This window comes from Vipera ursinii (genome assembly GCF_947247035.1).
Source record: "Vipera ursinii genome assembly, chromosome: 10".
Lineage (NCBI taxonomy): Eukaryota > Metazoa > Chordata > Lepidosauria > Squamata > Viperidae > Vipera > Vipera ursinii.
The window spans coordinates 22,059,904-22,074,670 of record NC_139520.1 but is presented as its reverse complement, the minus strand read 5'-3'; the positions used below and the strand labels follow the sequence as shown (position 1 = coordinate 22,074,670).

Genomic DNA, 14,767 nt, shown 5'->3' with positions numbered 1-14,767 from the left:
CAACCTGCCCAACCTGTAAATTAGGTTTTGTTTTCAGGAAAATGCCATGGATAACAAAGGTCTCTCTTAACAAGTTAACAGCACTTTTTTTAAAAAAAAACATTGCCCCATGACATTCACCGAAGGGCATTGTTAAGAGTTGAGTCAAACACCGACAAGTACAGAAGAGCGTTACAGAGCGGAGGACTTCCATTGTTCATGAAACACAACCTTCTATTAAGTGTGTGCTGTTGTGTGACACAGAACAAATGGTGGTGACCTCATCCCCTGGCATATGAACCCAAGGAGGTAAATCGGAGAAGAAGCCCTTTCTTGGTTCCAGAAAAAGAGTAGAGTCAGACCTCTTTGTAAATGTTAATGGAGGGGTTTCAAGTTGGAGCTTGTTTTTTGCTCCCAGAGATTAAGCCATGCTGGCATCAGCTTCTGCCCATTGAAGGCAACATTTCTTGAAAAGCCGGATGTTTTGCTTGTGTGTGTGTGTGTGTGCGCACACGTTCCTTCAAGACAGTTTTGACTCCTTGGAACTGTCTAGACAAGTCTCTGCATTGTTCTGGGTAACATGTTTGGAAGTGGTTTGCCTTGCCTTCTTCCTGAGCTGAGAGTCAATGACCTAGCTGGCTTCATGCCTAAGGCAGGACTGGAACTCAGGGCTTCCTGGTTTGTGGCTGGGTGCCTTTAACTGTGACACCAACCTGGCTCTGTGCCACCACTCAATATGCCATCAATTTTAAGGTGCCCCAGGACTCTGGTTTTGCTGATTCCAGTTGTAGCCGCACGTCTACTACGAAATAAATCATACTGTTTAATGAGACTTATTCTCAGTTGAGTACAGGTGTAGTATTAGGCTAATGAAAAAGCAGAGGTACACAGCAGCTGCACACGTGTGTGGTCTGTAAATGCCAATGCTGAATTGTGTAAATGAATCAATAATTTAGCAATTATATATCCCACAACTAACCCACACACCTGGCTTCTCAAAGCATTTCACACTGAAGATGTCGCCTAGCTAGGTAGAGAGCCATCCACAAATGAAAAACCAAGTTTAGAGAATCCACATAACCCGTCCTCCAGGCTTCTCTCCCATTGCTGGCAATCCATTGCTAAAATTCCGCTCTTATCAGTTAAATGCAAAGCTGCGTAAGGACTGCCTGCTGCAGAGTAATAGTTAAAAGTTTCAGCTATTGCTAACTATAACCCCAGCATTTTCCCCAAACCTTGATTGAATTAGCTGCAGTTCTTCAAGTTGCAGTGAAACCTGGGTCTTGAATGTTGTTGGTCTCCGGCTCTTGTGAGCCCCTGCAAGCATGGCCAGGAGTTAGGGTGATGGAGCACATCAACAACTAGAGGTTCTCTGGAAGTTCCTATGCACTGCTGCTCCGGGGACAGGAGCCAGTTTAGGTCATTGTGGGGCAAGGGGCTGAGGACGCTCAAACTGGGGTTGTGTGGTAAAGAAGGTTGCTTTTTGGCCAGGCCGGTCCAGTTCAGAGCTCGTCTCTTAGGTGATCTTAACCAAGCTACTTTTAACTCTGAACCTCAGCGACGTCTGGAGCAGGGGCATAATTGCCGGCTGTGTTGGTAGGACTTGCATACAGTAGCCAAGGGTGAAGGGCTCAAAGGAGTCTCCCATTTGGCATTCTGCAGGTCACACTGGACGCCTCCTCCGAGCTGTCTTAGGAACCAGCATCCTTTTCCTTCTCGCTCACTTGGTCTTCCAAATATGCCTTTACACTGTGCCCAGCCTGGACCAGCTCCTCGGAAGCAACTGTGAGTAGTATCCTGTCGCCTTCCTGTCTTACAGAATCTCGATTCAGAGAGAAATGATGAGCAGAGCAGAAGACAGTTGTAGTAAAAATGTAAAATAATGCAATGGGAATTCAGTGATTGACAGACTATTGAGCACTCAAGGGGGGAGGGGAGGGGCAGGAAGGGATGCTTAATTCAATTCTTTTCTCTACATTTGTCCTCCCAAATGTCTGTTTCCAGCCTCTCTCGCCAAAAGAGGAGGGGTTTTTGTTCTCCTGCAGCCCCCAAACCTGTGTTTAATCCCGTCCAGGGGGAGGGCCAACCAAGCTGGCTACAGATTAGCATTGACCTTTGAGAATATAAATATTGACCTGAAGCGGTAAAGCAAAGCTTGGAAAACTGAACGGCGAGCCCAGGTGTGGCTAGATCGAAAGATCCGGGTCCTGGTCCTCTTTGTTCCTCTGGCGATCTCTCCTTACCATGGGATCTGCTGTGGGGAGGGACCCTCCTTTCTCACTTCACACGCTAGTATTTGACCTCCCCCCCCCAAACCTGGAAGTGTTGCTGTCGTTTCCTCCTGACCTTCCGCATGCAGGGGGAAAATTCTGAGCCTTCTCTGGTTTCTGCTCTTCCGAAATGGGGGCTCCTTGTCCCAGCTAAACTTGTGTTTGACAAATGCTTTTTTTAAAGATTCAAAATATTCCCGAAACATAACATTGGTTTCTCAGAAATGTACGTTATGATTTTCCCTCTTGCTTTCCCTGCAGTTCTCCATACATGGAACAAATTCCTTTATCTGCAGGGGATCTCTATAAACTGTTCCCCCTCCCCTTTGGCAGTGGGGCTTAACCCATAGCTCCACATTACCATGTTTGGAAGTGGGGGGGTGGTTTACTTGCTTTGGGCCCTTTCAGCGCCACACGAACAGAGCAGAAGCAAAGGTTTAGCAATCGTTGGTGGGCCTCCTTCTCAGAGGCTGGCGTAGCGGGGACTGATTCAGTTTAATTTTACTTAGACCTTCCTAAGTTTCTCCACTTGGCTTCAGTGGGCGCAGAATCCCACCAGCCGGAGCCAGAGGTCCTGGGGGGGATGGGAGAAATGCACAGCGGTGACTCCAGAGATCAGCCGGTGGTCCTCGGCCAGATGTCCTGTGGAAGGAGCTACATCTGACCAAAACAGAGCAATGTTTTAAGATAAAGAGCCAAGCGAGAACATAATCAGAATCTATGGTGAAGTGATTAAAAGTTTTGTTGTTTTTTTTTAAAAAAAAAGCTCTACCCATAGATCTGGAAATATAGTCTTCCCTTCTGATTTTCAAAAGAAACCCCTGAGACAGTTTTCAGTTCACCTAGAACTCCACGGTCCGCTCTGCTATTATTCAGAAATTCTCGGCTCTGGGTTCTGGAAAAGAATAGATGCAGGGAGCTTTAGATCCCCAGAGGAAGGATCTTTTATCTTCAACACTCAGTTTCACCTCCTGGCTATGGAAGCAACCCAAGGCTGGATCCAGTTCATATTGCCTACAGATGATAGAAACTGGATCCTCAATGGATTCATTTGCTGCCTGCCAATTGGATGTGCTTGCTCAGAATTGCATTTGAAGGCAGAGCTGGTAGTTGATTTGGGTTTGTTTGTTTTTGTTGTTATTGTTGTTATCATTATTATCGTTATCATTATTCTCCTCCTTGTCTTCCCAGGCAGCACATGGGAAACTCTGGCTCAGCACATTGGGGTCACCAGGTAAGGGCCGAGCGAAAAGGGTGGGCAGAGCTGCTTTTTCAAAGATGTCCGCCGTGTTCTCAGGGAGGGGATTGCGGAGCGCCCCGTTAGGCTCACCCTCGTGATTATCACCCTCTTGGGCAGCTGGGGGGGCAGGATTTGCCCTCCAGCTCATTACTTGCTTTGGGGCTGTCCCACCCCTAGGCCGGCTCAACGGCTGCAGACGACCCTGTTTGAAGACCCTGTGACGTCTCTCCCTCTCCCTCTCTAGGCTGGACCTAAACGACGTCCCCAATTCTGTGCGCTTAGTAGCCCCCGACCTGGGCATCCTGCTGGTCTCTGCCGTCTGCCTTGGCATTTGCAGCCGCTTGCAGCCAGCAAGGGAGGTCGTCACCTGGAGCCAGCAGTCTGAATCCCCCCTCCCCCCAGAACAGGTGAGCTTGGCGTGGATCTGCTGGCCTTCCATTCTCTAAGCCAATGTTTCCCAACCTTAGAAACTTGAAGATGCGTGGACTTCAACTCCCAGAATTCCCCAGCCAGCTATGCTGGCTGGGGAATTCTGGGAGTTGAAGTCCACGCATCTTCAAGTTCCTAAGGTTGGGAAACGCTGCTCTAAGCTTCCTCTCTTCTTTGCAACTTTTCCCAGCCTGGGCTCATCCCAATGGATTGGATTACAACTCTCATCATCCCCAGCCGCCCCCCCCAACATACAGGTATTGGCTGGGAGTAGGAGCAGCTGTCCTGTTGTCCCTTCTCCATAGGTGAGCCCGGCCAAAGGAAGGCGCACCCTCAGTTTTTCTATGGCCTCTGGCTGTGCTCTGGGTGCATCTGCCCTTCTGATCTCCAGCTCTGCCCGAGTGGAGTTGGGGCAGCCTTAGAATCCATGCTTAAAATGTCTACGTTTTTCTCTTCTTTCCCCAAATCATCTCCGCTGCCTGTAAAACAGCTTGCAGCGAAACAGGAGCTTCAGTGTAAAAACCCAGCTGGGTGCATCTCCTCCTATGCAGGGAAGGAAAATGTGTGCCTCCGTTGCACCCTTTCGTGTTTGCAGGATTCCTCCACACGCGTCTCCTATTTCCCCTCCCTGCTTGGGGGAGGGGGGGAGTTACCAGCCATAATGGCTGGATTGCCCCAGAAAGGGGGGTGGGTTCCTCAGCTCAGGACATGTTTGGACAGTGGGCTGGCCTTGGAGCCAGGGGTCAAGGAGGCAGAGCCACATAACTTTGCAGGTCAAGATCCCCCACCCTGGAAAAATCAGTGGGCTTGGGAACCTGAGCCAGGCAGCCGAGCCAAACAGGCCACTCTCTGTGGAATGAACTTGGCAAAGCCCTTGTGGGAGACAAACAGGGCCAGGTGCTGGTCGGGGCGAGGAAGGGGCCTTGTCCATCAGAGAGCACCAGCTGGACATCTCCCCCCCCCTTGTACTCTCAAACCATCCAGATTGGTAACAACAGCTTAAACTGACCATGCCTTGATTTATAAATTGGGAGGGGGCTCAGTTTTGGATTTTCTACAGTGGCATTATTCCATTTTTAGATGAAAGTTTAGAGAAAGAAGGGGGCCCACATTGAAGGGAAGAGGAGGGCACTTCCATTCTGCAGCTCAGGTTGCCACCCTTGCCCCTAGATGGACACACACACACGCACCGTCAATTCAGTATTGAGCATTTCCCCCCCAGCCCGTTGAATTTCTCAGAGACCTGATCGGCTTTCCCAGAATTCTGCTGGCTTGCATTAAGCTGCTGCCCCAAGGGCTGCCAGACCTCCTTCACAAAAGGGCGCTTGAGTCTCTCGTTGGTGTGGAGTGACCCCTTGTGGCTTTTCCTTTTCCTTCAGGAAGAGGCGGCCATCGATGAGGGCCGGCCAGAGTCCCCCGGAGGGACTGACGCTCCGGCCCCGGACTCGCCAAGGCGGCGGGCACAGTTGGCTGCTCGGCTCCGGGTGAAGGCTCACGGGCTCTTGATGGCGGTTGGAAAGATCTTGGCTGTTGTGTTAATTGCACTGGCAGGTAGGTGTGGAGGATTCTGTGGAAAGGGGACGACCCAGTTGTGCATTTCAGAAGAAGCTCCTACTCTGAGTAGCTGCACCTAGTTGGAACCTTTTAGGCTTAAGTGTTAAGCTAGAAGTGGAGAGGACGTTCTGTCCAATGCAACACGCAGGAAAATATTGGCCAGCCACATTGAAGAACCCAACCTGGGTCTCTTGCTTTGTTAATTACAAGTTTCTCTTTTACATCTTTTTTAATTAGCCCCAGCGACAAAGACAGAAATTGCTAGCCCTACCTATCCCAGTTGAATAGGAAGCAGCCCTCCAGAACACACATACAGGAAACTTCCAATGACCTAGGGCAGGGGTAGGCAACCCCGGCTCTTTTATGACTCATGGACTTCAACTCCCAGAATTCCTGAGTCAGCTGACTCAGTTGAAGTCCATGAGTCATAAAAGAGCCGAGGTTGCCTACCCCTGCCCTAGGGAAAGGAACCAAGAGAGGAAGCTGCTATCGGAAAGGGAAGAGGCTACTTCCGGGGTGCTGGAGGAGAAGCATCTCCTTGATGGCCAGGGATCTCTAATCCATCTGACTAGGAATGCTAGGCTGTTACCCAGCCCACCTGGAAGGTCCCAGCTGGGGCCACAGAAATGTGCTATGGCTTCATGGGTGTTCAGATCTTGGTGAGAAAAGTTCGTCAGGACTCTGCAGGAGCAAAGAAAGCCATGCTTTGTTTCTGGCACATCTGGAATGTGAAACTGAATCACTTTTCCGGCAGCGCTGATGTGGCTTCTTAAGGGTTTCCCAGACTTCTCACATTATCATGAAGGGTTTAATCTTCTGAGGATTAGCTCTGGATTCGTGCCTTGAAATTCCTCTTGAGAATGGAAGGTTTGTAGGAGACAAGCAGGCCTGAAGTGCCCGTGCCAGCCGGTCAGAGCTGGTGGCGCTTTGGAGCTCTCGGCCACCCCAAAACCTTAGAGAACTACCCTGGCAGTGGGATCAATGTTTCTTGCCTTAAAAGGCTCCAGTCCTCATGCTCTCTTCATGAGGTCCATTATGCCAAGCAGCCTCTAAATCTCAGTCAGACTGCTGCTTCTCTCTCTTCCAGGGATCGCCTTGCCCTCGGCCTTCTCCAGCGTCTACTACCTGCTGTTTGTGGGCCTCATGACCTGGTGGGCCTGCCACTTCTCCATCAGCCACCTGGCCTTCAACGCTTTGTGCATCATGGTGGATGTCTTTGCTGGGGCCCACCTCATTTGCCTGTATGGCTACCAGACCCCCTTCATGCAGAAAATCCTTCCACCCGCTGGCCTCTGGGCACGGTAAGTGGGGTGTCCTTTTCACTGCTCTGGAAGGATGCAGCATTTGGTGGCCTGACCCTGGAGGCAGATGCACCATCCCCAGAATTTAGTTCCTGGAAGATTTCTCTGCTGGTGGGGTGGCACTGTGGAGCAGCAAGAGTCAGCCTGCATATCCACCTTCTTAATCTTTCAAACTTCCCTCTTAAAATGGGGGTGAGGAGAGGGACTCTCCTCTTTATTGGTGTAGATGTTGATCTTCTGGATCTGCCGGGTGGCAAGTGGGGGATCTGAAGCGGTTCAGTCTTTCCCCAAAGAGGAGAAGGTCCTCCCATGGCCACGTGCCAGGCAAAAGCTGGATTGGGATGGCCATCGGTTGTGAAGTTCCCTCCTGATCTGGTCCCACCTTTGACAGAAGAAGAGCAGCTGAGGTGGTCTGGAAAAAAACCAGCCTCCCCCCCAGTTTTATTTCTCCCCCCAAGTCCCCTGAGTGGCCAAGATAGCCTCCTTCCCTGACTTTGGGGGTTTGGCAGGGTCCCACTGTTGATGCATCAGGGCTCTGCGGGCAGCCTGGCTCCAGGCACCTCCTAGTTGAATAGACAAGAGGCACCTTTCCCTTTGAAGAACAGCTCAGGATCCAATCTGCTGTGGACCTCCTGAACAGCTGCAGGTGTTTGCTACCATTTGGGTTTCTCGTGGGAGGGGGCTTCCCTTCTCCGCTGCAGCCTTAATGGGAGCATCTGAGGTTCTCACAGCCTACTGGATAGAGACAGCTAGGAAGTTCGGCATGCCAGAACCGTCTTGAGGAACACAGAGGAGCGCATGGCTTGAAAAGGATAACGTGCTAATACGAGGCTCTGAACATTTTTCTTTGCATCCTGAAGACCCCGAGGTTTGGGTCCAGGGCGCCCCCCCCCCCCCGAGGACTAAAGAGTAGCTGGAGAGCGACCAGAAGACCTTCAGTCATTGTATCTGCAGTCGGTCTGAATGCTGCTTTTCTCAATCTCTCCTGTAGGCTGTTTGGGCTGAAGGCCATTATCCTCCCCGGAGGCTGCACCCAGCCCAACAAGCTGCTGCTGGACCTCAACCACCCCTGGCCCGTCTACGCCAATCCAGGCATCCTCCTGCTGCTCTGTTACGTTTTGGCTACCTTGGTGAAGCTCCGAAGGCTGCGCTCCTCTAAACAGGTGAGCCCTGAGTATCTCGGTGGGATGTTCGTCACCTCAGTGATCTGGTTACAGGAGGAGCGTCAGTCGCCTGACCTTCCCTTTTAAACCCTTGAAAAACAGAGGGATTCCGAGTCTTCCACCTCAGAGCTTCTGGAGCTGGAAAGCCGGTCAAAGGACAAAGACCACCTGCCCGAAGATGCCAAGGTGAGGGGGTGGGCAGGTTTTGCTCCGGGGGCCAAGTCCCCTTAGTTGGACAAGAGGCAGGTCAGGGAGGGCAGGGAGGATCCCCTTCAGCACCAGCAAGGAATCGGCTGGCACGAGGAGCAGGCTGGGCCCCTGGAAGCAGCAGAACACGGTGGGGAGGACCGTGCTATCTTAGACCGAAGGTCCAGATCGTGGCATAGCGTCGTTCAAAGGGGAATCCACCCAGAGGGGAGTGAACAGGGCTTGAACGTGGCTCCTTCCGGATGCGTCTCTGATGCTTCCAGGCCTTTTGGGATGTATGTGAGTTCGGGCTGCTTTGGGTTTTCTCTGAGACCTGCTGATTCACTTTGCAATCTTTGCAGCCGATGCTGGTCCAGGATCCTGAGGCTTCTGGGGCCGAGGACCTCGCCGTGCATGAAGCCGAGGGAGCCAGTCACGCAGGTGAAGCTTTGTATTGCTGTGACAAGGAGGCTGCAGCAAGACTGCCCTGCAGCTGCTCTCCCCGCCGCCCTTAAATTGGGACGTTTAAGGGGGGGGTCTGGACCGTGCTCTAAGGGAATCCCTCCTCTGCAGCCCTCCGGAAACAGAAGCCTCCCCAGGAGAAGCTGCAGCTCCTTCATTCCTTGGGCCACGTCGTCATGAAGCAGAGCTACGTTTGCGCCCTCATCGCCATGATGGTGAGCGGGTGGGGAGGGCTCTTAAAATACAGCTAAGGAAAAGCCCTGGCAGCAAATATTTAATCTTTTTGAAGGCGGGGGCACTCCATCCCCGGTCCCGTTGCTCTGAGGTTGGCCAGCGCTGGCCACTCACAAAACAGGCCATTCTGGCCTAGTATCACAGCTGGGTTCCTTGTGAGGTCCAGAACCAGATCTAAAGTGAACTATGACCATCCTTTTCCTGTAGGATAATTTAACACGATACGATAACATAATGAGTTGTAGCAACCATCCTAGACTCTCTTAGACTCATTGAGAAGCACATCATTCAATCTGAGAAGCAGGAGACCTTAGACAATCTGAAATGGTCTCGGGCCGTGGTGGCGAACCTATGGCATGCGTGCCACAGGTGGCACGTAGAGCCCTCCCTGTTGGCACGCACGGCATCTCCCCAATCCTAGGCCTTCAGCTGGGTTTTATAAAACCTTTTCACTTTAGGCCTCCGCCACCGTGTGCAAAAAAAAAGGGGGGGCGATGTCCATTTTGTTCTATGAGTTCATGGTGACCTAACCCTAAGTGGCATTTTCCTCCAATGGGATTTTCCCATGTAGTTTACCAGGAAACATAGATAGGGCAGGCTAGAAAAGTCAGTGCCCTCCTAACCATACCCAAGCACTCCGAGTTTGTTGGCAAAGTCCATTTTCCTGTATGAGTCCATGGTGACCTAACCCTGACCCTACGTGGAATTTTCCTCCATTGGGCCACGCCCACTTGGCACCCGACGATACATAAGTGGGTTTTAGGTCGCAGTTGGGCACTCGGTCTCTGAAAGGTTTGCCATGATTGGTCTAGGGCAGGAGTAGGCAACCTCGGCTCTTTTATGACTCATGGACTTCAACTCCCAGAATTCCTGAGCCAGCCAAGCTGGTTCAGGAATTCTGGGAGTTGAAGTCCATTAGTCATAAAAGAGCCGAGGTTGCCTACCCCTGGTCTAGAGTCTGCTGCTCAAGCAGGGGGTCAGACTAGAAGACTTCCAAGGTTCCTTCCAGCTCTATTCTGATTGATTGATTGATTGATTGATTGATTGATTGATCGAAGCCTTTAGAATTGTACGGGATTACCAAAGTAATGTACAAATAATCTGTAGAAATCTATAATTATTTTCTATGTTTCCTTTCTGTATTTTATCTTCCCTCTTTTATAATTTTTCTTTTTTTTCCAAATCCTTTAATCTTGTGTTTTTGATCACCCATAAAGTTGTGTGTATAAAAAGAGAAGCACCTCCCAGCCTGCTCACACTGGGGTTGACTGTCCTTTCCAGGTGTGGAGCATCACCTACCACAGCTGGCTGACCTTTGTGTTGCTGCTCTGGGCCTGCCTCATCTGGATCGTGCGTAGCAGGCACCACTTCGCCATGCTCTGCTCGCCCTTCATCCTCCTCTACGGTATCGTTCTCTGCAGCCTGCAGTACGTGTGGGGGATGGATCTGGAGCCCGAGCTGCCCACCAAGATCGGCTTCATGCCCCTGGAGCAGCTGGGGCTGGTGCAGCCTCCGTACCCCTGCCTGGACCTGGGGGCTAAGGTAGGATCAAGCCCAGAGACCACTTTGACCTATGTTGATACCTGCGTTGGTTTAGATTCCTCAGCTGATGCTTTGCTGGGCGGTGGGGCTCCGAAGGAGGTCTGTCAGCCGTCCAGGGCCTCTTGCACAGCTCAGCACAGAACTGGGATGTTCATCGTGTTTCTCAACCTCGGCAGCTTTTAAGCCGTTAACTTTTGTCAGCTGCTGGAATTCCCCAGCCAGCGTGCTTTAAGATACGGGGACCCCAATGCTTAGAATTCCCCAGCCTGCTGGTGTGCAGACTGAAAATGACACCCAGTTTCATGACAAAGTGCAAGAATGGAGGACGCTGCCTTTCCGTATATGCACTTCCTTTTCTTTTTTAAACTAATTTTTATTGGAAAAATTTTTTGCAGAGTAAAGGCAGTACAATTAAAAAAAGAAAAAAGTATGAAAAGTAAATACATTTTAATATTGTGTTATTTTTCAATCCAGGCTGGCAAATAATTTTGATTTCAGGCGCCTTTAAGAGGGACGTGTGTGGGGTGGGGAGTCTCCCAGGCATCCCCGGACTGCGCTTTGAGGAACACATCCGGAGGGAAGATGCAGCTCTTTCAAGTCTGCCGTTTAAGTTTCAGCTTACAGACCATCCTTGCCTACTTGAGACCAGGCCCGCTTCTCTTCGTCCAGGGCTTGACTGAGATGCTCTGACCTGCGTTTCTGCATGCCTTCTTCCCCACAGCTCCTTTATACCTTGACCTTTTGGCTTCTGGTGCGACAATTTGTGAAGGAGAAGCTGCTGAAAAAGAAGCCCCTTTCAGCCCCCCTGATGGAAGTGACGGTTATCGAGGCAGGTGAGTACGGAGGCTCTGAAAACGTGGGGTGACAAGCAGATCCAGTAAATAATAACATGTATTTTAATTTTTAAAAATCTGACTTTAGTGGGACTTAAAGGCCATTATACCTGCTAAATGATTATCCAGCTCCATTTTTGCATTTGTGGGAGGTTTATTGGTGACCTCTTGGCAACCCAACAGTTGGACTTGCAAAGAATTCTGTCCAGATAATCTGCAAACCTTGTCTTAACTTGCACTGGAGAGCAGGATTGGTCTTCGGGAGGTTTACAAGCATTTGTTTGCTCACCCAACATTTCTGGAATAAGCTGCAATGGGCTGGGTTCCCAAAACCCAGTGCATCACTTTCTAGATGGGCCTGATGGGTCAACTGGGCTGCAGCAGTTTTAATTTGAATGAGGGTTGAGTTCTGCCCTGGCGTCCAGGTCATTCTGAGCCCCACTGTTCCGCTCCCCTCTTCTTTGCAGAGCCAGACCCCAAGCATGATGTCCTGAAAGTCCTGGGCAGCTACGTGAAGGACTTCTACGCCAAATTCTGGATCTTAGTCTGTGCTGGCATGTTCATTGTGGTCAGCTTTGCTGGACGGCTGGTGGTCTACAAAATTGTCTACATGTTCCTCTTCCTCCTGTTCCTCACCCTCTTCCAGGTGATTAGTGGACCTTAGAGCAGAGAGATGTCAGGATTTTTAGGGATTAAAGGACTGAAAAAGACAAGGGTGCAAAGAAGGGGAAGAGAGCAGGGGAAACCATCCCCCTTTTGCCTTGTCCTGATGACCCACAGATTTGTTGCTAGAGTTCCCAGTCATTGTGGCTTTCAAGCCAGACTGGTCCATCTACCCATCAGATGGGGCAGCAATCTCGGTAGCTGTTCTAAGAGACTTCTTGGGGTCTCTTGAACCAATACAACAGAGGGGATGAGTTATACCACAGCGTGAAGATGACTAGGCGCTTTCCTCTGCCCTCCTCTGCACCCAACTTCTTCTGCAGGTTTACTACGGTCTCTGGCGGAAACTCCTGAAGGCCTTCTGGTGGTTTGTGGTTGCTTACACCATGCTGGTTCTTATAGCTGTTTACACCTACCAGTTTGAGGACTTCCCCGTGTACTGGAGGAACTTCACCCACTTGACCGATGAACAGTGAGTGGAGCCACAGCTTCGTAGCCCCAAACCCCATGGATCTGTGGATGACAGCTCCTTACCTGGTCTAAGTCTGGGGATAGGTTGGGGTAGATCTCGTGTTGATTTCAAATAGATCCAAACACTCTCCTCTGCCCAGGTGGGCCATGGGACAACTTAAAGAGATTTGAGTGGATTGAATGGTTCTGAACTGATTGGTCAGTTCAGAAGAGGACTGCACGTAGGTCAGGTCCTGTCTGGGACTCAGAAGGTCCTCCCTTCCTCTTTGTCCAGACTGGGTGACCTTGGCTTGGAGCAGTTCAGCGTCTCTGAGCTCTTCTCCAGCATCTTCATCCCAGGCTTCTTCCTGCTGGCCTGTATCCTTCAGCTCCACTACTTCCACCGCCCGTTTATGCGCGTCACCGATCTGGAGTGCATCATCTCACCCGGGTATGTCCATTGCTTCCGAGTGGGAAAGTCCCGGCTCCCTGAGCCAGCTTTTGATTCATTTGCTGGTTGGAGGAGAAGGAAGCCTCAGCCACCGCCCCAATCCCAGGGAGGCTTCAGCTCTTAAGTCCTCTTGGGGTTCTTCTTGATTTTAGGAAGCGAGAGCTTAGTGGGAGCCAGGAGCTGCTTCAGGCTGAAGGGGGCAAAGCAGAAGACCCCGAGCCAGACGATGACGTTGATGCCTCTTCTGAAGGTAAGGGGAGAAAGCTGAAGAAGAAGGTGTCAAGGGAAAGCAAAGGTCCATCTCTGCAAAAGGTACACCACCCAGGAAGAGAATTAAGCTGGTTTTCTTTCTAATGGAGAGTTCCAAGCATCCTTTCTCTTCCATTGGGGAGGACAAAGCCTTCTAAAGAACCAGACTTGGTGAAGTCTGAATATTCCCAGCTCTGCCTCCTCCTCCTCCTCCTTGCTCTCCCACAGAGGGTGTGCCCAGCAAGTGGGGCCTGGTGCTGGAGCGTCTCTCGGTGTTGGGGAAGAGCTTCTCAGATAGTCTCGGCTGCATCCAGGGCTTTGTCCTTCGCCTGCTGGAGCTGCACATCTTGAAGCTTTTGGCCCTGTACATCATGTGGGTTGCTTTGCAGGAGGTGAGTCCTGGAAGAAGGGCTGGGCCCAGGAGGGGAGCTGCCGAAGGCCAAGGGGAGGGCTTGATTTAGGCAAGGAGCCACCTGGGGATCAAAACATCTGACCTCCAAAGTGCCAGCTCAGGAAGCCACAGAGGTCCGTAAGATACAGGAGATGCAGGCTGCAAAATTTAATGCCTCGGGTATTTTCTGTCCCATGAAATCTCCAAAGTATCTTCACACAAAGCATGTTTTAGTCATTGAGCTGAGAGTAGCAAGGAAAGACGAAGATCTGCTTTGGCCCAGGGAGGTTGCAATTGGCTGTGGGCCAAGGTGTGGGCCATGCAGAGCCCCAAATCACCTTTGAGGCTGTGGGAGTCCGACCTGGATGCATCCTTCAGCACCAGGATTACCTTCTCATCCCTTTTCTGCCCCTTGAGGAGCTTCCTTTTTGAAAAACTAAAGGAAGGTTGCTCAACTCATCAGAACGCTGCCAGCCAGCCAGCCAGCCAGCCAGCCAGCCCGCCTCCCCTGCACGATCCAGGGTTCCAACTGCTGTTCTTCCTCTCCTCTTCCAGGTGTCGGTGATGAACCTGCTGCTGGTGGTGTTGTGGGCCTTTGCGGTGCCCTACAGCCGCTTCTGCCACATGGCCTCCTGCCTTTCCACCATTTGGGCCTGCATCATCATCGTCTGCAAGATGCTGTACCAGTTGAAGATTGTCAACCCACAAGACTATGCCAACAACTGCAGCTTGGTAAATGTGCCCCAGCCTCAGACCCAGAAATGGGAGAAGTGCCTTCCAACTTGGGCTGAATGTGTGGGAATCAGAGGCATGGAAGGGGAAAAAATAGTGGTCACCAGGGAAATGATGGCTGATGATTAGATTGAGAGTTTATACCCTATCCCAGGGGTAGGCAACCTTGGCTCTTTTATGACTCGTGGACTTCAACTCCCAGAATTCCTGAGCCAGCATGGCTCAGTATGGAAACCTCTCCCATTTCTCCTCAGCATGGCTGCCTGGCTCAGGAATTCTGGGAGTTGAAGTCCACAAGTCATAAAAGAGCCAAGGTTGCCTACACCTGCCCTATCCTAACCTCCCAGGAAGAATAGTGAATTCTGTTGATGGCATAACATCTTCTGGTTATAGTATTACAATATAATTCCTTTTTGTCCTTCTAGCCTCTGCTCAATAACACCAATCTCCAACCAGAGGAGATCAGCAATTCCACCCTCTACCAAGGTCCTGTTGACCCGGCCAATTGGTTTGGCATTCGCAAGGGGTATCCCAACCTGGGCTACATCCAGGTGTGTGGCAGCTGTTCCCCCCTAGCAGGTCCCATCATATCTGAGAGGGAACCCATTTGATACTAAGGCAAGGTGGTTTCTGTTTCC

The 14,767-nt window shown here is 51.0% G+C and overlaps 1 protein-coding gene across 1 annotated transcript in view; it reads left to right on the top strand.

Moving 5' to 3' along the window:
* PIEZO1 (piezo type mechanosensitive ion channel component 1 (Er blood group)) overlaps window positions 1-14,767 on the top strand; it is a 58,996-nt gene that overhangs the window by 17,550 nt on the left and 26,679 nt on the right. The window contains exons 3-20 of the mRNA XM_083370522.1: window positions 1,642-1,764; window positions 3,441-3,483; window positions 3,734-3,896; window positions 5,298-5,469; window positions 6,560-6,773; window positions 7,765-7,936; window positions 8,039-8,122; window positions 8,485-8,563; window positions 8,696-8,799; window positions 10,100-10,360; window positions 11,082-11,193; window positions 11,661-11,839; window positions 12,180-12,328; window positions 12,602-12,757; window positions 12,910-13,007; window positions 13,235-13,398; window positions 13,953-14,129; window positions 14,555-14,680. Coding sequence (XP_083226648.1) covers window positions 1,642-1,764; window positions 3,441-3,483; window positions 3,734-3,896; window positions 5,298-5,469; window positions 6,560-6,773; window positions 7,765-7,936; window positions 8,039-8,122; window positions 8,485-8,563; window positions 8,696-8,799; window positions 10,100-10,360; window positions 11,082-11,193; window positions 11,661-11,839; window positions 12,180-12,328; window positions 12,602-12,757; window positions 12,910-13,007; window positions 13,235-13,398; window positions 13,953-14,129; window positions 14,555-14,680 — 2,576 coding nt within the window. The remainder of the gene's footprint in view (window positions 1-1,641; window positions 1,765-3,440; window positions 3,484-3,733; window positions 3,897-5,297; window positions 5,470-6,559; window positions 6,774-7,764; window positions 7,937-8,038; window positions 8,123-8,484; window positions 8,564-8,695; window positions 8,800-10,099; window positions 10,361-11,081; window positions 11,194-11,660; window positions 11,840-12,179; window positions 12,329-12,601; window positions 12,758-12,909; window positions 13,008-13,234; window positions 13,399-13,952; window positions 14,130-14,554; window positions 14,681-14,767) is intronic.